The 24,933-nt window shown below is 43.3% G+C and overlaps 1 protein-coding gene across 4 annotated transcripts in view; it reads right to left on the bottom strand.

Moving 5' to 3' along the window:
• Positions 1 to 3,740: 3,740 nt before the first annotated feature.
• Positions 3,741 to 24,933, bottom strand: part of LOC123991029 (SAM and SH3 domain-containing protein 1-like) — a 325,322-nt gene continuing 304,129 nt past the window's right edge. For all 4 annotated transcript variants that reach the window (XM_046292156.1, XM_046292160.1, XM_046292157.1 and 1 more), the window contains exons 14-20: positions 19,861 to 20,030; positions 19,408 to 19,617; positions 16,868 to 17,018; positions 16,454 to 16,582; positions 9,069 to 10,162; positions 4,580 to 4,711; positions 3,741 to 4,395 (exon numbers count right to left, since the gene is read on the bottom strand). In XM_046292156.1, coding sequence (XP_046148112.1) covers positions 4,135 to 4,395; positions 4,580 to 4,711; positions 9,069 to 10,162; positions 16,454 to 16,582; positions 16,868 to 17,018; positions 19,408 to 19,617; positions 19,861 to 20,030 — 2,147 coding nt within the window. In that variant the 3' untranslated portion in view covers positions 3,741 to 4,134. The remainder of the gene's footprint in view (positions 4,396 to 4,579; positions 4,712 to 9,068; positions 10,163 to 16,453; positions 16,583 to 16,867; positions 17,019 to 19,407; positions 19,618 to 19,860; positions 20,031 to 24,933) is intronic.

The following is a 24,933-nucleotide window of genomic DNA, read 5'->3' as shown; positions in this document are numbered from 1 at the left end:
TTGGTTGTACATCAGCAATTATCTTTTCATGTCACACCAAAAAATGCTGTGTTGTTTGGTTGTCACTTAGTTGGGTGGTTTGCTTTAAAAACTGCTGGTTTATCGATGCTGAGAGCTGGGTTATTGAGATATGACCCAGCGGGTTCACCCAGGAGGCTGGAGGCGTGGCTTAGGCCACCCGTGAAAGTAAATGTCATTCCGGTTAATCTGCTATGTTGTATTGTTAGCTCATGTTAAGGCTGTACACTGACACTTTTGAAACTTTAATGAGGCTTACACAAATGTGTGAGTTATTGAAGAGCCGATGTATTGCAATGTTGGGATATGTGTATGATAATGTCATGAATTTTGTATTATAATATGTCATGTGCAAAAATATTGAAGGTTAACTGGAATTTGCAGTGTTGGTATATTAGTCTACCCAGCTGTCCAAACTTGTGGTAATCATGGTCGAATTACAGATCGGGCACAAGGAGCACTTGCCCAGCGGCCCTGAGTTCCAGGGGGCCTGCATTGATTTAGTTCGTCATTCTCGCTCAGATATCATATTAACATGGCATAAGTCATGTCAAAATGTGTAGAATTGCAGGAAATGAACTGTACAACTGCACATTTTTCTCTCCGCCCCATGGCAAAACAAGTAAGAATTGCATGAAATTAGTTATAAAATTGCACACAAAAAATTATCAGCTGTATGGCAAATTGTGTAACAGCTACAGTCTCGTGACAGACTTAGACACATACTGTATAATGGTCCTCTAACTCACTTTTAGTGATAGCAGCTGTATTGTAGTCATAGTCTCTATGTGAAACATTCTAACCAAAGCCATGGGTATAAACACAGATCTAGAATCTCACTCTATTTCTATGGGTATAAACACCGATTTAGAATCTCATTCTATTTCTATGGGCATAAACACAGATCTAGAATCTCATACTATTTCTATGGGCATAAACACAGATCTAGAATCTCATACTATTTCTATGGGCATAAACACAGATCTAGAATCTCGTTCTATTTCTATGGGTATAAACGCAGATCTAGAATCTCATTCTATTTCTATGGGCATAAACACAGATCTAGAATCTCATACTATTTCTATGGGCATAAACACAGATCTAGAATCTCATTCTATTTCTATGGGCATAAACACAGATCTAGAATCTCATACTATTTCTATGGGCATAAACACAGATCTAGAATCTCGTTCTATTTCTATGGGTATAAACACAGATCTAGAATCTCATTCTATTTCTATATGTATAAACACAGATCTAGAATATCATTATATTTATACAGGTACAAACACAGATCTAGAATCTCATACTATTCCATGGGTTATCCAGAGAGACGGGCACTGTGTCATTCCTGTGTGAGTGTATTACAAACACAGGGTGGCAAGAAATGTTTTTTATTATATTTCAGAATTACATAGTTATAGACATCATTTTTTGTTTCAATACACAAGCAAATCTTTATAGACAATCATTAGATAGTTGAAACCAAAGAAAATCATTTGTACACTTATACTTTACATTACACACTGTAGCTTTTCACTAGCTAAAGCAATATGCAGGAAGGTATTGCTATGTGTATAGTACAGCTAATAATTACAGTTGACATGAAAAGCCCCAAAATAAGTTATTTAAATACCAGATAACATATACAGAATGTGCAACTCTTGTTAATCATTTCATTTATGTAATTATGTTTTTTTGTACGATTGCAAAAACAAATTGGAAGTTAAGTCATTGGAACAGGTTAATTCATGAAAGTTTATTAATTACATTTGTACATTGACTTGGCATTGGGAACTCCAATACTAAGATAACTAAATCCCAGTATAACCCATTCAAACCCTTTACCTTACCTGAAAAGAAATGTCCGCTTATGGACTTTTTGCGTGAATTTTCTAATTTACTTTCTAAAGTGCATTTTACAGTGACAATATTTTTTCTTTACAAAAAAAATCTTCAATGTTAGGTAATTTTTGTTTCTTGAAAAACTCCCCCTACCACTACTAACCTGGAGCACCACTATGATTGAAGAGAAAAGGGATCAAACTTCTTTCGAGTGTCCACTGCAAAAGCCTCCCCAATGTTACACCACTCTGTCAAACTTTTATTTTGAAACCCGAGAGCTAGGGATAATTGTTTGCAATATGAAGTACCTCACACAAGTATAATGACATTATGTGGGTGGATCCACTCACACCAAGCTTGGACTAGGAATCCACTGCTAGGGACTCACAGGTCTGGCCTGCTGTTTCAGTGAATGGGGATTCAGTACGTCCCTACAGAGGTGAGGTGACCATCTCCCAATCTCATCTGTCATCCCTGACTGTGTCTCTCTCTAAGACTGTAGTACTGAGTGGTGCTGTGGCCGGCTGTTGAATATGGGGACACTATGTTTAAATCAGACTTCATGTGGATTAAAATCTGTGCTTAACAAGGAAACCACCATTTGAGCTATGTGGCTGCTAATGTGTGTACTTTGATCCCATACATCTGCAGGCAGCTAATCGTGTGTGTGTGTGTGTGTGTGTGTGTGTGTGTGTGTGTGTGTGTGTGTGTGTGTGTGTGTGTGTGTGTGTGTGTGTGTGTGTGTGTGTGTGTGTGTGTGTGTGTGTGTGTGTGTGTGTGTGTGTGTGTGTGTGTGTGTGTGCAACTAACAATCACTGTCGTTACATGCCTTTGCACATTCAAAACATATAGGCCTGGTGAGGCTGTGAAAAAATCAAGCCTTAGTCAAAGGGAATGTGGATGGGGGTTGAAATGCCTATTTATAATGCTGAGTACATGAATAGATATGTATCTAACTGTTTTCTCTACATAATGGTAAGGCAACTTAAAATGAGCTCGTTTAGACATATGGAGTCTGCAAAGGAAAAGATGATTAGAGCGGTACTGTGTAGACAGCCTTACTGTAAGGACCTACATATTGGAGGATTAAATGCAATTAAGATATGTTTTGAAATCTGCAATATAATCATATCGATATCTGTCTGACTGTCTACTTACATTAACTGAGATAGTCTGAAGACATTTCAGACATTGACATTCCACAAAGCAGACAAACAAATACTATTGAACACACATACTGTAAAAACACCTTGAAATTAGAATATATGGTACAGTATATTACAAAAACACTATAGCATGATAGAAAATTAGGATTTGAAATCCCAATACAACAGCATTGTTTGCCTATTTCATGTTTCGTGTAATGTTTTAGTTGATTAACTGAAAGAAAACCCATTGTCCAGTCTTGCTATAGCATTTGGCAATGGGATTAACAACAAAAGTAAAAACCGGTTCCCTCTGTACATAGCCTCGTTATTGTTATTCTTATTGTGTTACTTTTTATTATTACCTTTTATTTGAGTCTACTTGGTAAATATTTTCTTAACTCTTTTTGAACTGCACTGTTGGTTAAGGGCTTGTAAGTAAGCATTCCACGTTAAAATATACACTTGTTGTATTCGGCGCATGTGACAAATAGAGTCACATATAAAGTCAAACCTAAAGTCAAACCTAAAAAAAAAAGGGGAGAGACTGTGCTATTTTTCCTTCAAGGCAGTACTTCAGAGAGAGAGAGAGAGAGAGAGAGAGAGAGAGAGAGAGAGAGAGAGAGAGAGAGAGAGAGAGAGAGAGAGAGAGAGAGAGAGAGAGAGAGAGAGAGAGAGAGAGAGAGAGAGAGAGAGAGAGAGAGAGAGAGAGAGAGAGAGAGAGAGAGAGAGAGAGAGAGAGAGAGAGAGAGAGAGAGAGAGAGAGAGAGAGAGAGAGAGAGAGAGAGAGAGAGAGATTTAAAGGCATCTGATAACTGTTCTCGACAGTTGGGAACAATTTCACCGTAAACAAGACAGAAATCGATTGATAAAGACATGGGGGAATAAGAACAGGTTTTCTGCTCTTAAGTTTCAGGTGTGGGCTGGGCTGCAACAGCGAGCCATCCACAGTCCAGTCAAAAGCCTCAATAGCTGTTGAAAGCTGTGCTATGGTCACTTGCACAGTTATTCAGTTCTGCATTTATTTGCAACTGTGTTTCAGTCTCAACTATGTGAACTGAGCAGACAGCCATGACATAGCTGTTCAACTTTCCGAGTTTCACCTGCATTTGTTCCACTGTCACAGTTATGACTGTACATTTCTGTGTGCGCTGATTAAACCGGCCTCGCTCACTAGTCTACGGGCGTGTCTCTTGTCCCTCACCCCCGCCTCCCACACATCGCTCTCTGTGAGAGATGACACGTGCCCCAACGTGTCATATCCTGCCGCTTCCAGGTACGTGGCGTACATGGGCAGGCCGATGGACACCAACCAATCAGAGACGGTGTTCAAGTGACCCGGGGAGAGAGGCTTCCTGCACATCTCTGTTAAACCTCCAAACGGGATCTGGGGAATACCGGTGAAAATATTCAGGAATTTTGTGTAAATAATAACACATAAAACATAGCAATGACACCTTAAATGTGGCATCTGAAAACTTTGCCCTGGTGACCATGTAGCTAAACGCTTATTGAATCTGTCCCGTAAAAGGCTTGCAGACAGACAGGTCGTGGTGCGGTACAATACTCACAGCCATGCGGTGCTGCTTGCGGAGCAGCTTGAGGCGGACCTGGTCTATGGCGGGGGCAACATCTTTCACTGGCTGCTCCAGGTCTTCACTGTAGCGCTGCACCAGGGGCTGGGGGATACCACACCGACCATGCTGGATGGAGGGAGGAATGGAGACAAACAGATGTAGAGAAACTGGGGATGAGTGAGAAGAGAGACACACGTATACACACACAAACGTGCACACATGCAAGCACACTTGAAACATATTGGCGTGGGAACTCATGCACATTGGGAGATCTGATTTCTTTGCTACCATACTGATGGAGAAAGAGAGACCCTCTAGTTGGGGGCACAACAACTCACATTTTTCTACTAAAACCCCAAACCATGAAAACCCTAAGTAACCCTAAGGAAAACCTAAGGTAAACATCAAATCATATTTGAAAGACACTGGAATCCCTCCCTCAAACTATAGGCCTAGAAAAGACAAGCCAATCAGAAACCATAGTGACTTCGTTCTCTCTTTTTCAATAAAAACATCTGTTAGCCTCTGTCAAGACCATAAGTTCATAGACCAAAACACAAGATGCAGTGAGACCAAAACCCTCTGCACATTTATTGGCTACAGTCAAGGTGTTTGTCAATCGAAACCTCTAGAAGAACCACATGTTTTTAGAACAGCTCAGGGACTAGGGCTGAAGTAGGAGCTAGCTCTCTCACTTTATTTGCTAATTTGAACATTATGAGTCTGGTGAGGCCCGGTTTCTGTCTGTTTAAGAGAGCAGGAAGCAGACGAGTAAATGTGAAATAATGAGTCGAACTGACAAGCCTATCGGCTGGGAGATAAGCTCATATTTAAAGGATAGACTGCTGAGGGAGGGTACCGTTTTATTAAAACAGTCTCAAAAGAGAGAGAGAGACAGAGAAACACAAATGATGCGGGTGATCCCATAACATGTCATAAGTAGATTAGACTAGCCAAAGGTTGATTGCTATGCATGAAGAGAGAACCCAAGGGAATTATGTGGGGAAAATGTTTGAAAACATCTCTCTCTCCCTTTTTCAAAATGCTTCAGACCCCTGGAGTCATGGTCAGTCTCCAGCCAGTCCAGGACAACCCAGCCAAACTGGATCGGAGGCCACTCAGAGTGGAGGAATAGAGAGATGCAGGGGTGCATGTAGATGTGGACACAGCCAAGTGTCCTGTCTGACCCTAGCATAACCCTACTCCCAATACTACACCCCTAGTGTCTGGAGAGTGTCTCTGCACTGCAGCATGAATCCTCATTAATATAAACAAGAAGTGCTTGCAGTGCTGTGTTGTGCGTCCCTCTGAGATACACCACACATACAAAAGTACAGTACCAGTCAAAAGTTTGGACACACCTACTCATTCAAGGGTTTTTCTTTATTTAAAAAAAACTATTTTCTACATTGTATAATAATAGTGAAGACATCAAAACTATGACAAAACACAAATATAATTAATATAATGTAGGAACTACAGTGGGGCAAAAAAGTATTTAGTCAGCCACAAATTGTGCAAGTTCTCCCACTTAAAAAGATGAGAGAGGCCTGTAATTTTCATCATAGGTACACTTCAACTGTGACAGACAAAATGAGAAAAAAAATCCAGAAAATCACATTGTAGGATTTTTAATGAATTTGTTTGCAAATTATGGTGAAAAATAAGTATTTGATCAATAACAAAAGTTTATCTCAATACTTTGTTATATAAACCTTGGTTGGCAATGACAGAGGTCAAACATTTTCTGTAAGTCTGAGAGTCCCACTAAGTGCAAACCAGATGGTATGGCGTATAGCTACAGAATGCTGTGGTAGCAAGGCTGGTTAAGTGTGCCTTGAATTCTAAATGAATCACAGATGGTGTCACCAGCAAAGTACCCCCACACCATCACACCTCCTCCTCCATTCTTCACGGTGGGAACCACACATGCGGAGATCACCCGTTCACCTACTCTGCATCTCACAAAGACACGGAAACACAAATCTCAAATATGGACTCATCAGACCAACGGACAGATTTCCACCGGCCTAATGTCCATTGCTTGTGTTTCTTGGACCAAGAAAGTATCTTCTTATTATTGGTGTCCTTTAGTAGTGGCTTCTTTGCAGCAATTCGACCATGAAGGCCTGATTCATGCAGTCTCCTTTGAACAGTTGATGTTGAGATGAGTCTGTTACTTTAACTGTTAAGCATTTATTTGGGCTGCAATCTGAGGCTTCTAACTCTAATGAACTGTGCAGCAGAGGTAACTCTGGTTCTTCCTTTCCTGTGGTGGTCCTCATGAGAGCAAGTATCATCACATCGCTTGATGGTTTTTGCCACTGCACTTGAAAAAAAATTCAAAGTTCTTGACAATTTCCGGATTGAAAACATTTGCCGAATGCGAGCCAGGCCTGTTCGACGAGCAGGTGTCCACATACTTTTGTTCATGTAGTGTATTTCTCACCTCTACCCCAGCCCAGCCTCAGAGCCTGTCTGTGGTTAACCTGGCAGAGATGGAGCTCCATGTTAAAGAGCTGGTCTCTGGCATCGTGTGTTTGTGTGTGTGTGTTCAACTTGGGCTCTGGCATGGTGTATGTGTGTTTGTGTGTGTGTGTTCAACTCGGGCTCTGGCATTGTGTGTGTGTGTGTGTGTGTGTGTGTGTGTGTGTGTGTGTGTGTGTGTGTGTGTGTGTGTGTGTGTGTGTGTGTGTGTGTGTGTGTGTGTGTGTGTGTGTGTGTGTGTGTGTGTGTGTGTGTGTGTGTGTGTGTGTGTGTGTTGAACTTGGGCTATGGCATGGTGTATGTGTGTTTGTGTGTGTGTGTGTGTGTGTATGTGTGTTCAACTCGGGCCCTGGCATGGTGTATGTGTGTTTGTGCGTGTGTGGGTGTGTTCTACTCGGGCTCTGGCATGGTGTATGTGTGTTTGTGTGTGTGTGTCTTCTACTCGGGCTCCGGCATGGTGTTTGTGTGTTTGTGTGTGTGTTCTACTCTGGCTCTGGCATGGTCTATGTGTGTTTGCGTGTGTGTGTGTTCTACTCGGGCTCTGGCATGGTGTATGTGTGTGTGTGTGTGTTCAACTCGGGCTCTGGCATGGTGTATGTGTGTGTGTGAGTTCAACTCGGGCTCTGGCATGGTGTAATGTGTGTGTGTGTGTTCAACTCAGGCTCTGGCATGGTGTATGTGTGTGTGTGTTCAACTCGGGCTCTGGCATGGCATGGTGTGTGTGTGTGTGTTCAACTCGGGCTCTGACATGATGTATGTGTGTTTGTGTGTGTGTGTATTCAACTCGGGATGTTTGTTTTATAATCTCAACCCACCAGCCTTCACTGAGTTTCAGGCCCTTAAACTTAACAGACTGTATCACTATCACTATTTCTCCCTCTCATAGTCTAGCTGTTAGTCTAGCTCTCCCTCTCTCTCTCTCTCTCTCTCTTTCTCTCTCTCTCTCTCTCTCTCTCTCTCTCTCTCTCTCTCTCTCTCTCTCTCTCTCTCTCTCTCTCTCTCTCTCTCTCAGAAAATACATACATCAAAATATAGGTCCAAGATGCAAGCAGGAAGAAAAACCCGGTCGAAAAACACAAACACATTCATCAACAAGGACGTCTTCAATCAGCTTTATGAATTTCCCTAGAAGCACCAAAACATCAAAGAACATTTTTGGTCCACAAAATAAGGTGCAAGAAAACTAAAAGCTGATTTGCCTAACTTAGTAGAGACAAAGGGAATTTTCCAGAGTTAACCATCCTTGAGACTAGGTGTGGTAACTCACAAGTCTAAAGTTGAGTAATCATGTTATGCACAGCGGGACTATTTGTAAAAGGGCTTTAAACACTTATAAATATAGCAATGTATTAACGTACGTGTAATCAAAGAGGGCCAACCAACTTCCTGGTATAAGGATGCAGTGATGACTACTAAAACTGCTACCTATAATATAGTGCAGTGTGCTATGATAAACTGCATCTAACGGCCTTAATGAAGTGGCAGCTGTGTTCGCCATAGTCTAGGACCGATAGGAACGTCAACAGAATAATCTGCTTTCTACTATTTAGCGAGAGGCATGATCTATCTCTATAGAAGAAGCACATTTTTTAAAGAAGCGCACAGCTTCTTAACTAAGTCCTCAGTATGCTTTTTAAAAGACAGCTTTTCATCTATCAAGATGCCCCAACAGATAACTCAGATATTTCTCTCTTCTGATTGACAGATATCTCATGCCCAGATATTTGTAAGCAGGGACACGATCAATACAGACACCGTCCAAAATACATGTTTTGAAATTGTCACCGAGTTATTTGATGCACTCTAGAGAACAAAATATACTATAATGAACATAAAATGAAGCATGTTCACATCCATGTGTGAGCTGTATAACCCCCAGCTGTGACAAACTGGACTTGTGAGAGTGAGATTTAGGATGTGGTGGATGGGTGTGTGTGTATTCTACACAGTAACAGCAGGTACATAACAATAGTAGCAGGTTGTGGGGGTAACTGACCTTGTCTGAGTAGGGTTCCTCTGTGAGGTCAATGCCCTCGGCCTCCAGTCTCTGCTCCAGCACGGTGTGGAGATCGACGGCCATCTTAACATGGGACACCTTCCTGGCCACCGTCATCTTGCCACTACCCCCCTGGATCTGAGCCTGAGGGCAGGCCGACTCGGGAAGTTCAGACAGCCAAGGAGGGGGCACGGCCGGGGGTGTGCCTGGTTCCTCTGGTTCTAGAGAGGGGGTGGTGGTGGAGGCAGGAGTAGGGCTGGCTGGAGAGGGGGAGATATGGGTACTAGAGGCCTTACTGGGGAGGGCTGGAGCCCTGGAACTGGGGCTGCTGATGACAGGGCTGGGGGGATGAGAGTTGGTGGAGGAATTGGAATGAGTTGGGGAGGAGAGGACAAGAGAGGGGTAGCACATCCCATTGGCTAGGCACTCCTTGGACTTCTTGATTGGGACAGGAGGGGGCACTGGGGGCTTTTTGGGGTTAGTCCAGATGCTTCTCTCCCCCAGCTGGGTTTCGGGAGGGCTGGAGATCAGGTTGGGCAGGATTTTCTGGGGCTGGGGAAGCAAGGCAATAGAACAGGGTGGTCTGAGGGGCAGCTGGGAGGGCACAGGGGGGAGATCAGAACGTCCTTTAGGGCTCACAGCAATCCCCCCATTCTGAGCCGGTGGTGAACCCCTATCTCCATGAGCCTGGAGGCCCTTCACTGGGCTGGTGGTGCCCAACTTGGAGCCCCCATTAGCGGGCTTGGGTTCCAGGCTGTGGTCCTTCTTCTGGTGGAAGGCCTGTTCCCAGTGGAGGTCCCCCAGGGAGTGGGATCTCTTCCAGGCCTGGGGGCTGGTGGCCTCCAGTTTCCCGTCCAGGTCCTCACAGCTGAGACTGGCTGGCATGGGGGTCCGGCGTGGGCCCTTCCTCAGCCCCAGCATGCTCAAGCCCCTCAAGGTGGGCTTGAGGAAGAAGTGCTTGGTGAAGTTGACTGTGCGCTCCATCTTGCTCTGCTGCAGGGCCTCAGTGGACTGGGTCATGGGCAGGGTGGGGTAGTCTGGGGACTGGAGGCCCACAGAGGAGCGGTTGGAGCGAGATGTCTTTCTGCTCTTGCCTGAAACACAGTGAACAACATATCCCTCTTCAATCTGGAGCTGGGACAGGTTGCATAAACAGATCTTGAGACTTTGACTTAAAACAGATAGCGACATAGCACTAACTGAAACCTGATACTGAGCTGTACTGTATGTATTGGATAATCGATTTCATATCACTATGGGTGCTGTGCTGTTTGCATTGCGTTTTGATCATCACTATCAGTTGTGAATGTGAAGAGGACATGTGAATCTGAAACAGCCTGTTCACACAGAGCTTTACAGCAGTGACACTGAAGTGGTTCAGTCTCTTTCCCACTATTTATGGCCTTAGGTCAAAAGGTCGATCTGATTTAAGAGCATAGCTGGACACAGTGACGTTGTGTTATCTGTCAGTACACAACTTGCCTGTGTAACGTTCAACTAGCCAGAGTAATGTGCATGACAACACAAACATTTTTTTTTTGTGACGATAGCCTTGTAAATGCAACGCTGCACTCGCAATACAATTTCAGATGCAGAACATCAGTATAGTGCATCTCAGAAAACACATTACAGTAACAGAAGGCTAGGGGCCAACCTGCCATTCATGGCTTATTAGAGCAACATGAAGACGTTTCTGAAATAGCACTAAATGCCATATTTCATATTTTATCTCATATAATAATGAATAGTGACATTGCATGACACACAATTTTTATCAAACATATCACACACACATCAGTAATCTGTATCTCTATTCATTTGGAGAGCAGCGAAAGATTTGTTCAGATTGAAGTCAGTCTGATGTTTTTAAAGTTCATGTGCTGTTTCAATGTGCTTGTTATTGCCAATTTTCCCTCCAAAAGATGTTTGATATCTGGCCCAGCTAACCACCATCCCAGGCTAGCTTCCAATCATTTGTTTAATAAAGATATTTTGGATTTCCTATCAGGGCATAAGACAAAAGTTGTGACCCCAGAGTCAGATGTCTGCTTTTCAAAAGAAATTAATGCTCAAACACTCCAATACACACAACTTTTCTTAAAAAACAGACACTCAGTAATCAATCTAAATGTTGCTGATTCTTTGTGATGGTGGTACATCAGTTGTGAAGAATGATTCATCTTTAAGAATGATCTGGCCTCTTCCTAGGTTTCTTCCTAGGTTCCTGCCTTTCTTGAGAGTTTTCCTAGCAACTGTGCTTCTACATTTGCATTGCTTGCTCTTTGGGGTATCTATATAAGTACTTTGTGATGCAAAAAGGATTTATAAAATACATTTGATTGATTGATTGACTGATTGATGAGGATGCAAAGTGGATCACAGTTATGCTCTGAAGACCATGTCCAAGTGTACAAAACATTAGGAACACCCCCTTTTGCCCTCAGAAAAGCCTTCATTCGTAGGGGCATGGACTCTACAACGTGCCAAAATCATTCCACAGGGGTGCTGGCCCATGTTGACTCCAATGCTTCCCACAGTTCTGTTAAGTTGGCTGGATGTCCTTTGGGATGTCAACCATTCTTGACACACACGGGAAACGGTTGAGCATGAAAAACCCCAAAAGCGTTGTAGTTCTTGACACACTCAAACTTGTGCACCTGGCACCTACTACCGTACCCCGTTCAAAGGCACTTACATCTTTTGTCTTGCCCATTCACCATCTAAATGGCACATATACACAATCCATGTCTCAATTGTCAACCAGTCTCCTCCCTTTCATCTACACTGATTGAAGTGGATTTAAAAGTGACATCATTAAGGGATCATAGCTTTCACCTAGATTCACTTGGTCAGTCTTTGTCATGGAAAGAGCAGGTGTTCCTAATGTTTTGTATACTCAGTGTATATATATCTATGTTCATAATTGTGACTCTTGCCCAAGTGCTATAAGCAGAATGTACAGCAATTTACAATGCAATAGATAGAAAGATTGTTGCACTTGATCATATTACCGGTCACTAATTAAGATGGGACAAGACCAGAGCCTGAACAACTAGTTGTTGGTTTTTGTGTCAGCCACACAGCACATCTTTTTATAACAGACATACCCCTCTCCAGCTTCACAACAACTTTGACAATATGACTTGACCATGATAATTGACCATCCAATGTTATACCTATGAGTTTAATTTCCTCAACTTGCTCAATGGCCACACCCTTTATGCACAACTCCAATTGAGGTTTAGGTCTTAGAGATACAATGCTTTTAGTTTTAGGTGTATTTAATACCAGTGTGTTATTAATCACCTATTCTGATACTGACTGTAACACCTTATTTAGAATTTTAGTGAGCTCACTGGCTTTGAGTGCTGACATGTAGAGTATGGAACCGTGGTGGTTGGTGGTACTTAAAATGGGGAATAAACTGAATGGTATCAAACACATCAAACATCTAGTTATCTATCTGTTTGATACCATTCCATTCACACCATTCCATTCATTATCATGAGCCGTCCTCCCCTCACCAGATTCCTCTGGTGTGGAATCTTCCGCATACATTATCACTCTAGCTTTGTGTAAAAAAATAGAGAAGGGTAACGGCCCAAGGCAACTGCCCTGAGGGACACCACACTGTACATATCTGATGTTAGAGAAGCTTCGATTGAAGAACAAGGTTGCAGGTAGCCTAGTGGTTAGAGCATTGGGCTAGTAACCGAAAGGTTGCTGGATTGAGTCTCCGAGCTGACAAGGTAAAAAATCAGTCGTTCTACCCCTGAACAAGGCAGTTAACCCACTGTTCCCCGGTAGGCTGTCATTGTAAATTTGTTCTTAACTGACTTGCCTAGTTAAATTATGAGTTCTATTGGATAAATAACTCTCCAACCATGTGATGGCAGGTGCTGAAAAGCCATATCAAGTGAATTTCTTCAATAACAATTTATAATCAATAACATCAAATGCTGCACTGAAATCTAACAATACAGCTCCAACTATCATCAGTCATCTGAGTAAGTGCAGTACAAGTTGAGTGCCCTTTTCTATACACATGTTGAAAGTCTTGTTCTCTGAAAAATAGCATTGTATTTGGTCAAACATAATTATCTCCATCAGTTTAGTCAGAACTGGCAGAAAACTGATTGGGTGGCTGTTAGAGCCAGCAAAGGATACTTTACTATTTTTATGCAGTGGAATTGCTTCCTTCCATGCCTGTGGACACACAAACTCCTTTAGGCTTTGGTTAAAGATATACCAAATAGGGGTGGCAATACAGTCTGCTACCATTCTCAATAGTTACCCATCAAGGTTGTCTTTTCCTGGTGGCTTATCATTATTGATGGATATAGTTTTTTTCACATTTCCCAAACTCAGTGGCGCAGCCTTCTAAGGCACTGCATCGCAGTACCTAAGGTGTCACTACAGACACCCTGGTTCAAATCCAGGCTGTATCACAACATGCCATGATTGGGAGTACAATAGGGCGGCGCGCAATTGGCCCAGTGTTGTCTGGGTTTGGCCATCATTGTAAATAAGAATTTGTTCTTAACTGACTTGCCTAATTAAATAAAGGTTGTCATTTCTCTTCTGAGTTTTTCCACTTGAAATGATTGGCAAAATAGAAAGGTTATAAATGATATGGTTATAAATTATTATGTGAATATTGGAGGCAGGTGTGTTGGCTGGCGCAAAACTGTGACACCAATCAGGCCCTTCAAGGACTGGAATTGCCCACCCACCCCTGGTTCAGACCAACAGATTTTTTACATCTTCAACAAAACATTTTGTGTGAAATTCCTTTCGGTCCAACTTTTGGCACTTTGAATTTCATTGTTATTGCCACAATGTTATGGTCATGTCTTAAAGTAATGATGGACTGTCGTTTCTCTTTGCTTATTTGAGCTGTTCTTGCCATAATATGGACTTGGTATTTTACCAATTAGGGCCCCCCTACCTTTTCACAACACAACTGATTTGTTCAAACGCATTAAGAAGGAAAAAAATTCCACAAATGAACTTTTAACAAGGCACACTTGTTAATTGAAATACATTCCAGGTGACTACCTCATGAAGCTGGTTGAGAGAATGCCAAGAGGGTTCAAAGCTGTCAACAAGGCAAAGGGTTGTTGCTTTGAAGAATCTCAAATATAAAATATATTTTGATTTGTTTAACACTTTTTTTTGGTTAGTGCATTATTCCATGTGTTATTTCATAGTTTTGATGTCTTCATTCTTGTTCTACAATGCAGAAAACAGTCAAAATAAAGAAAAACCCTGAAATGAGTAGGTGTGTCCAAACATTGGACTGGTACTGTATGTAGGAGGATGGTTGAGAGTTATGGCTGTAGTAGAGAATGTATGAAGCAGAATAGTGCAGATTGGTTTGGCAGGGTGACCGTATAGAGACGAAGTAAAATGCATGTATTAAAATGCAGAATGTACACTGGATGTTATGCAGCTAATGTCGAGTGTTAACGACTGAGATGGAGAAATGTGAGACACAAAGAAAGAAGGAAGAGACATGAAATAAAGCAAGCAGGTCGGAGTAACTTCCATCACAGAAGTGGTTTATTCCACAACTCAAATCTCTACTGTGGCAGATTGCACATCTTTCAGATCCGTTACGACACACACACACATAGAACAGAACAGAGAGCAATCATAGAGAGAGAACCCACTGGGCAAAAACTGTTTGAATCAAAGTTGTTTCCAAGTTATTTCAACAAAGAAATTCAATGTAATGACTTGAATAAATGTGGAAAACTGATTGGATTTGCAAAATGTAATCAACGTGAGGGAGTTTTTTCTACCTAACTTTTAACCTACATCCAATGACATGGTGACATTTTTTGTTGATTTCGCATTGAATTCACTTTACATGTAGAATATTTCAGACTACATGTAGAAATGAAGTCTGTGCCCAGTGGGACATCAATTATTTAAGCTATGATTGAAGCTAAAACACAGAACTCAACAGTAGTGGGACAGCAAAGCACAGTCATGTTTCATTTTTTAAACTTTTATTCTTCCCAATTTCGTGACATCCAATTGGTAGTTACAGTCTTGTCCTGACGCTGCAACTCCCGTACGGACTTGGGAGAGGTGAAGCCCGAGAGCCATGCGTCCTCTGAAACACGACCCTGCCAAGCCGCACTGCTTCTTGACACTGCTGCTTGACAAGCCAGCTTGCAGGTGCCCGGCCCGCCACAAGGAGTCGCTAGAGCGCGACGGGACAAGGAAATCCCGGCAGGCCAAACCCTCCCCTAACCCTGACAACGCTGGGCCAAATGTGCGCCGCCTCATGGGTTTCTCAGTCACGGTCAGCTGGATCAAACAAAGATCAAACCTGGGGCTGTAGTGACGCCTCAAGCACTGCGATGGAGTGTGCACACAGTCTTTTTAAAGGGGAGTTTGAATAGTCTTAACTATACACAAAATGTTCTCACAAATATAAATCTGAAATACACTTCCATAATCAGATAATAATGTATCTGCTTTTTTATATATCCACTATCATTAAAAAATATTTCCATCTAATATTTTTGGGGGGTTGTTTAGGCACGTACGATCTTTGTTCAACATTGTCACTATGAAACAAAGCACAAGATAAAGTTACAGAAATGTTTTCAAGTGACTTGAAATGGCATGGAGAAGAGAGAATGAGCCGGGATTGGGAGAATGGATACAGAGCCAAAACACAGCAAATAACTGGGCAGTGACTTTACAAGGTCTCAGTTTCTACAGTAATACCTCTCAAAAGAAATACTCCCTCGTGGTGTCATGATTGGTTTGGTCTCCCAGCAACCACTCAACCTCCTGAGGTGAAAGAGGAGGAGTAAGAGGAGAAGGAGGGGTTCATTGTCCATTGTGAGATTAGAGCAACATGGGCACTAGGCTCGAGTTGGACAGAACAGTTCTGTGCATTTGAGATGTGTGGTGTTGTTCCCTTTATGCATAGGGCCCCATTGTAGGGTAAACTAGCGATCTGGGCTTGGGGGTTAGGTCCTTGTCCCTTAGGATAGGGCTTCTTCAGAGAAGGCAGAGAGAGCCTGAAGATGGAGAGGGCAGTGGAAAGAGTGGAGTGACAAAGAGAAAAAGAGAGAGAAAGAAAGAGAGGAGGGGGGGGTGCATCTCTCCCCTTACTATGACACTACGCAGCTAGGCGGGCGGAGGTAAGTGTGGTGGGAGTGTGGGTGAAGCTAGGAGACAGACATAACGGGACAGAGAGCAGAGAGGTTTGATTGGCTGGCCTTGGTCCAATGGAGTGCGATGACGGGCGGTTCAGGTTAGAATGCTGAAGCATGGCAGAGGAGGAGGAAGAGGAAGAGGAGTTGGCCCAGAGTGGAGGAGGAATCACAGTCACTGTAGCGAGAGGCTAGGCTACTCATTACCATTCTCCAGGTTCTCATTGCTTTCGTAGCAGCCAGAGTCACGTGGCGAGTCGCCCACCAGGCCGTGGCCCTCTGACAGCAGCTTCTCCTGAGAGCCTGACAGGCCGCTACGCTCCGGTTCACTGCTGCCTGTAGACACACACAGCACAGAGACAATATAGTCAGACATCCAGAAACATCCAGAATGATGTAGTATCTCACTCTGTGTGTGTGTGTGTGTGTGTGTGTGTGTGTGTGTGTGTGTGTGTGTGTGTGTGTGTGTGTGTGTGTGTGTGTGTGTGTGTGTGTGTGTGTGTGTGTGTGTGTGTGTGTGTGTGTGTGTGTGTGTGTGTGTGTGCATGTGCGTGTGCGTGCGTGAGTGCGTGCGTGCGTGCGTGCGTGTGCACACGTGAGGTTGTGTGTGTGTGAACTCACTGTCATACTCCTGCAGTAGCTCCACGGCGGTGAGCAACACAGCTCTGTGTTGAGGGTCTCTGATGTTGAGCTCATCTAGATCCTCCTCCTCCAACAGCTTGAAGGTGTCCAGGTCCTCATAGCCGTTAAATAAGAAGGTAGGCATGTGCTCCTGGAGAAGAGAAGAGAGAACAGATTACAGATCAGAACTTCCTACAACATGTGTGAGCGTGACTGGCCGCCTTTCCTTCCAGTTCTCTGCTGCCAATGACGGGAACGAACTGCAAAAATCCTTGAAGCTGGAGACTCATATCTCCCTCACTAGCTTTAAGCACCAGCTGTCAGAGCAGCTCACAGATCACTGCACCTGTACATAGCTCATCTGTAAATAGCCCACCCAACTACCTCATCCCCATACTGTATTTATTTATTTATCTTGCTCCTTTGCACCCCAATAGCTCTACTACTGTCTGGGTTGGTGCCCTCCCTTGGGTTGTGCCGTGGCGGAGATCTTTGTGGGCTATACTCAACCTTGTCTCAGGATGGTGAGTTGGTGGTTGAAGATATCCCTCTAGTGGTGTAGGGGCTGTGCTCTGGCCACCCCACATAGCCTGGTTCCTCTCTAGGTTTCTTCCTAGGTTTTGGCCTTTCTAGGGAGTGTTTCCTAGCCACCGTGCTTCTACACCTGCATTGCTTGCTGTTTGGGGTTTTAGGCTGGGTTTCTGTACAGCACTTTGACATATCAGCTGATGTACTAAGGACTATATAAATACATTTGATTTGATTTACTTGCACATTCATCTTCTGCACATCTACCATTCCAGTGTTTAATTGCTATATTGTAATTACTTCACCACCATGGCCTATTTATTGTCGTAACTCCCTTATCTTACCTCATTTGCACACACTGTATACCGTCTTTTTGTTTTCATTTATTCTACTGTATTATTGACTGTGTGTTTTGTTTATTCCATGTGAAACTCTGTGTTGTTGTATGTGTCAAACTGCTTTGCTTTATCTTGGCCAGGTCGCAGTTGTAAATGAGAACTTGCTTTCAACTAGCCTACCTGGTTAAACAAAAATTATAATAATAAGTTAATCAGCTAAACTGGCCTATGACCAATAGTTAAAGACACAAAGGTCATTTTTCCTCTGGCAAAAACAAGCTATGAGCTAAAAAATGTAGCAATGAGGGAAGAGTTGGGAAGGGTGGAAAACAGAGTGATGAGGTGAAGGAGATGATCTACCACACCTTTCCACCACAGGCGACAAGGAGAACACGCACACAATTTAACAAGAACACAACACTAGCCATTACACCCTGTGGTGCTATCTCTTAGTGGGAGGACACCAGGAATCAGAGTCTCAAAATATCACAGTACACCCTCTGTTTGTTTCGGGAATAGGCACGGCTAACCATTAACATGTCAACCCGTCATAATTGGTTTCCACTTTCAACACGGAGTTCGTGGAAACTGGTTCAGTCTAAAGTTTTGTCCAGCCCACGCATCGAAAGGGCACAACACACACAGACTGCATGTCACCACTGCAACCATGGAGACTTAGCATAACAGTGAAGTTTAGCTCTATTTCTGCTAGGAGAAATAGAAATAAGGATGAGACCAAACCAAATACCACTCTACTCTACACAGCCACAAGAACCTTCTCATATGATCTTAGTCATGTATGTGACCTAACATATTTTTGGGGTCAAAACACGTTCGCGCCAAGATACCCCTACAATGGAGACGTAAGATTCAAAAGATAGAGAGTAGAAAGAGATGGAGTAGGTGGCTGCTTCGACGCAAACTCCACTTTGTCATTGTGTTTTTAGGAACGCCCTGAGAACAATGAGGTCTTTGTTACGTAGAACCTATGTAGGTAATATCCTACTATCTACTGAACTCCCTAATGCTAACCAGATCTGGACTGAGAAACCCAGAATAAGCCCTAGTACTTCTTTCAAATAAATCCTTGACAAAAAACAATAATTTATCCTGAGAGTGACTTGAAACAGACCCAGAACAAGGTGGAACAGTATAATGTCTTTACATGTAATGGCGGGGTTAGGGGAACGTTTGTTAAGTCTGCTCTCCCTCTCCCTAAGTCACAGCTACTTATGTATGCGTACCTTGATGCACATGTACTGTATAGTAGAATAGTAGCACGTACGGGAGGTCTCGAAGCCTGTAATATAGCTTCGCTCTGCCCAGGCAATGATAATGTACCATCATGTTACTTATGTCCCTGAGTAGAGAGCCCTTGGACATAGCCTGGTCTGTAATCTGTTATGTCAGCACTCCATCAGGCTGGGCTTACCCAGAAACAGCTCACCTACAGTGCTCTCTCCCCGAGGAGGCTGAGCTATGCTGGCTGGTTTCTAGATGGCTGGGATATGAACGGGACTGTAGGAGGGAAGTTGTAGGACTACTCTTACCTTGTCCAGAAATTCCTAGCATTGGTGTGTGAGATTTGTGTGGAGTTGTGTGTGTGCGAGGGAGAGTTGAGAGTGTGTGTGCTCGCTTGGCATGTGCAAAGATGTGTGTGTCCAGTGTGCATACCTTGAGGTTGATGCGTTCGAGCAGCTCCTCTACAGAGGTGGGTTTGGGAGGTCTGCCCTTCCTCTTCCTTCTGACGGGTCTCTTGGGCTTCTCCTCCTCCTCACTCAGCACGTCCACATAGATGAACTTAAAGGTGCCCACCTTATTGTTGAGCAGACCCATCCATGTCCCCATGGGGGGCTTACTGATGATGTCAATCACATCCCCTCTCTGGAACACAACATATACAGGATATCTTTAGTACAAATCTAAAGCCACACACAATCTAGACAAATCATTTGCATGTAAGACTGTGTGTGTGTGTGTGTGTGTGTGTGTGTGTGTGTGTGTGTGTGTGTGTGTGTGTGTGTGTGTGTGTGTGTGTGTGTGTGTGTGTGTGTGTGTGTGTGTGTGTGTGTGTGTGTGTGTGTGTGTGTGTGTGTGTGTGTGTGTGTGTGTGTGTGTGTGACTTACCTTTAGTTTGAGGGAATCTGAATCGTAGGGGCTAGGGGTGAAGTCAGTGTGTACTCGTGCTCTGCCACAGAAGGGCCCTCTGTAGGGAGGCTCCTCGTCATCTCCATCCTCAGACTTGACACTCTCTCTGTTACTGGCTGACGAGTCTGTGGTGCTGACCGTCTGACCACCTGGAACACACAGATATACATATCATGTCCTCCAAATATTGTAGAGAGATTCAGTACTCATGTGATTTGAGAGTGTTTTGCAACTAACTAAGCTTCTATTTATTGGATAAAATGTACTTTGATTCGTACAAAGCCTGAGTGAGTGTGTGAATACTGATTAATAACAGCTTTATAATTGAAAATTAACAGACAAAACTCATCACTCGAAACCAGTGTGTATATAGTGTGATGCTGTCTCCCCATAGACGTCTTTGTGTGTATCTGACTTGTGATGGTAAGAGTGGGTACCAGAGAGCAAGGCCTTCCTATCTAATCACTAGCATGTGTCGTAGACTCTCTGACCCTATGGGCCCTGGTCAATACCATTCAACAAGGGACAGACTCTCTCTCACTATCAAACTTACAAGAGGGTGGCAGGTAGCCTAGCGGTTAGAGAGTTGGGACAGTAACCAAAAGATCGCTGGTGCAAATACCCGAGCCGACTAGGTGAAAAATATATCGATGTCCTTGAATAAGGCACTTAACCCTAATTTGCTCTAGGGGCGCCGTACGACAAATTTCACTGCACCTATCTGGTTTATGTGACAATAAAACATATATACAGTTCCAGTCAAAGGTTTGGACACACCTAGTCATTCAAGGGTTTTTCTTTATTTTTACTATTTTCTACATTGAGGAATAATGGTGAAGACATCAACACTATGAAACAACACATATGGAATCATGTAGTAACCAAAAAAGTTTTAAAACAAATATAAAAAAGTGTCAAAATATATTTTAGATTCTTCAAAGTAGCCACTATGTGCCTTGTTGAAGCTTTACATACTCTTGGCATTCTCTCAACCAGCTTCACGAGGAATGCTTTTACAACAGTCTTGATGGAGTTTCCACATATGCTGAGCATTTGTTGGCTGCTTTTCCTTCACTCTACGGCCCAACTCATCCCAAACCATCTCCATTGGGTTGAGGTAGGGTGATTGTGGAGGCCAGGTCATCAGATGCAGCACTCCATCACTCTCCTTCTTGGTCAAATATCCCTTAAACAGCCTGGAGGTGAGTTTTGGGTCATTGTCCTGTTGAAAAACAAATGATAGCCCCACTAAGCTATCCAAGATTCCAAGATGGCGTAGCAGTGGGATGTCTGTTTTGATTGTCTTGTCCCATCCCTAGTATATATCATTTTTTTCTTTGTATATATTTCATATAGGTTTTACTGTCGTAAAGCTGACTATCCTACCAATCCTTGACTTCGTCGATGTCATTTACAAAATAGCCGACACTCTACTCAGCAAACTGGATGTAGTCTATCACAGTGCCATCCGTTTTGTCACCAAAGCCCCATATACTACCCACCACTGCGGCCTGTATGCTCTCGTTGGCTGGCCCTCACTACATTTCTGTCACCATACCCACTGGCTCCAGGTCATCTATAAGTCTTTGCTAGGTAAAGCGCTGCCTCATCTAAGCTCACTGGTCACCATAGCAACACCCACCATAACACGCACTCCAGTAGGTATATTGCACTGGTCATCCCCAAAGCCAAGACTTAATTTGGCCGCCTTTCCTTCCTTCCTTTCCTTCCAGTTCTCTGCTGCCAATGACTTGAAGGAATTGCAAACATCGCTGAAGCTGGAGTCTTATATCTCCCTCTCTAACTTTAAGCATCAGCTGTTAGAGCAGCATACCGATCACTGTACACAGCCAATCTGTAAATAGCACACCCAACTTCCTCATCCCCATATTATGACTTACCCTCTCGCTCTTTTGCACCCCAGTATTTCTACTTGTACATCATCATCTGCACATCTATCACTCCAGTATTAATGCTACATTGTAATTATTTCACCTCTATGGCCTATTTATTGCCTTTACCTCCCTACTCTTCTACATTTGCACACAATGTACATAGATTTTTCTATTTTTCTTTTCTATTGTGTTATTGACTGTACGTTTGTTTATGTGTAACTCCGTCTTGTTGTTTTTGTCGCATTGCTTTGCTTTATCTTGGCCAGGTCGCAGATGTAATTGAGAAATTGTTCTCAACTGGCTTACCTGGTTAAATAAAGGTTAAATACAATAAACAAATTAAAGCGCAAACCAGGTGGGATGGCGTATAGCCTCAGAATGCTGTGGTAGCCATGCTGGTTAAGTGTGCCTTGAATTCTAAACACAGTTGAAGTCGGAAGTTTACATACACCTTAGCCAAATACATTTAAAACTCTGTTTTTCACAATTCCTGACATTTAATCCTGGTAAAAAATTCCCTGTTTTAGGTCAGTTAGGATCAACAATTTATTTTAAGAATGTGAAATGTCAGAATAAAAGTAGAAAGAATGATTTATTTCAGCGTTTATTTCTTTCATCACATTCCCAGTGGGTCAGAAGTTGACATACACTCAATTAGTATTTGGTAGCATTTCCTTTAAATTGTTTAACTTGTGTCAAACGTTTTGGGTAGCCTTCCACAAGCTTCCCACAATAATTTGGGTGAATTTTGGCCCATTCCTTCTGACAGCTGGTGTAACTGAGTCAGGATTGTAGGCCTCCTTGCTCAAAAACGCTTTTTCAGTTCTGCCCACATATTTTCTATGGGATTTAGGTCAGGGCTTTGTGATGGCCACTCCAATACCTTAACTTTGTTGTCCTTAAACCATTTTGCCCCAACTTTGGAAGTATGCTTGGGGTCATCGTCCATTTGGAAGACCCATTTCCGACCAGGCTTTATCTTCCTGACTGATGTCTTGATATGTTGCTTCAATATATCCACATCATTTTCCTCCCTTGTGATGCCATCTATTTTATGAAGTGCACCAGTCCCTCCTGCAGCATAGCAGCCCCACAACATGATGCTGCCACCCCTGTGCTTCACAGTTGGGATGATGTTCTTTGGCATGCAAGCCTTTCCCTTTTTCCTCCTAGCATAATGATGGTCAAAGAGTTATATTTTTGTTTCATCAGACCAGATATTTCTGCAAAAAGTACGATATTTGTCCCATGTGCAGTTGCAAACCGTAGTCTGGCTTTCTATGGCGGTTTTGGAGCAGTGGCTTCTTCCTTGCTGAGGGTCTTTCGGGTTCTGTGGATATAGGACTCATTTTACTGTGTATATAGATACTTTTGTACCCGTTTCCTCCAGCATCTTCACAAGGTCCTTTGCTGTTGTTCTGGGATTGATTTACATCTTTCGCACCAAAGTACTTTCATCTCCTTCCTGAGCGGTATGACGGCTGCGTGGTCCCATGGTGTTTATACTTGTATACTACTGTTTGTACAGATGAACGTGGTACCTTCAGCCGTTTGGAAATTGCTCCCAAGGATGGAGCAGAATTTTTCCCATGACGTAAAGCAAGGAGGCACTGGGTTTGAAGGTAGGCCTTGAAATACAGCCACAGGTACACCTCCAATTGACTCAAATTATGTCAGAAGCTTCTAAAGCCATGACATCATTTCGTGGAATATTCCAAGCTGTTTAAAGGCACAGTCAACTTAGTGTATGTAAACTTCTGACCCACTGGAATTGTGATACAAGACATTTGTGGAGTGGTTGAAAAAAGAGTTTTAATGACTCCAACCTATGTGTATGTAAACTTCCGACTTCTACTGTAAATCACTGACAGTGTCACCAGCAAAGCACCCCCACACCAGCACACCTTCTCCTCCATGCTTCACCTACACTGCGTCTCACAAAGACATGGCTGTTGGAACAAAAAATCTCAAATTTAAACTCATCAGACCAAAAGACAGATTTCCACTGGTCTAATAACCATTGTTCGTGTTTCTTGGCCCAAGCAAGTCTCTTCTTCTTATTGGTGTCCTTTAGTAGTGGTTTCTTTGCAGCAATTCGGCCAGGAAGGCCTGATTCACACAGTCTCCTCTGAACAGTTGATGTTGACATGTGCCTGTTACTTGAACTCTGTGAAGCATTTATTTTGTCATGTTTTGTCTTATTTTGTCTTGTCATTTTGCTTTTCCCTCTGTTCGTTTTCCCCCTGCTGGTCTTTTTAGGTTCGTTCCCCTCTTTCTCTCTTCCTCCCTCTCTCTCTTCTCTCTATCGCTCCGTTCCTGCTCCCAGCTGTTCCTATTCCCCTAATCAATCATTTAGTCTTCCCACACCTGTTCCCTATCTTTCCCCCTGATTAGAGTCCCTATTTCTCCCCTTGTTTTCCGTTTCTGCCCTGTCGGATCCTTGTCTATTGTTCACCGTGCTGTGTCTGTGTATCGCCCTGTCGTGTCGTGTTTCCCTCAGATGCTGCGTGGTGAGCAGGTGTCTGAGTGTGCTACGTTCAAGTGCCTTCCCGAGGCAACCTGCAGTTCTTGATCGAGTCTCCAGTCTGTTCTCGTCATTACGAGTGGAATTATGTCTTATGATTGTAGAATTACTTTACTGGATTAAAGACTCTGTTTTCGCCAAGTCGCTTTTGGGTCCTCATTCACCTGCATAACAGAAGGATCCGACCAAGAATGGACCCAGCGACTATGGATTCTCTCTACTCTACTCTCGAGTTCCAGGGAGCGATGCTCGGCAGACACGAGCAGGAATTGTCTGCTGCTCGGCATGCCGTTGAGACCCTGGCCGCTCAGGTCTCCGACCTCTCAGGACAGTATCAGAGTCTTCGTCTCGTGTCACCAGCTACTTCCGGTTCTTCCGAGCCTCCGGAACCTAGGGTTAATAACCCACCATGTTATTCTGGGCAGCCCACTGAGTGCCGCTCCTTTCTCACCCAGTGTGATATAGTGTTCTCTCTCCAACCCAACACATACTCAAGAGAGAGAGCTCGGATTGCCTACGTCATATCACTCCTTACTGGTCGGGCTCGGCAGTGGGGCACAGCTATCTGGGAGGCAAGCGCTGAGTGTACTAACAATTATCTGAACTTTAAAGAGGAGATGATAAGGGTTTTTG

The sequence above is a fragment of the Oncorhynchus gorbuscha genome, linkage group LG12, assembly GCF_021184085.1.
Source record: "Oncorhynchus gorbuscha isolate QuinsamMale2020 ecotype Even-year linkage group LG12, OgorEven_v1.0, whole genome shotgun sequence".
NCBI classification, from domain to species: Eukaryota; Metazoa; Chordata; class Actinopteri; order Salmoniformes; family Salmonidae; genus Oncorhynchus; species Oncorhynchus gorbuscha.
Note: the sequence above shows the minus strand (reverse complement) of the source record. Positions and strands in the feature narration are given on the sequence as shown.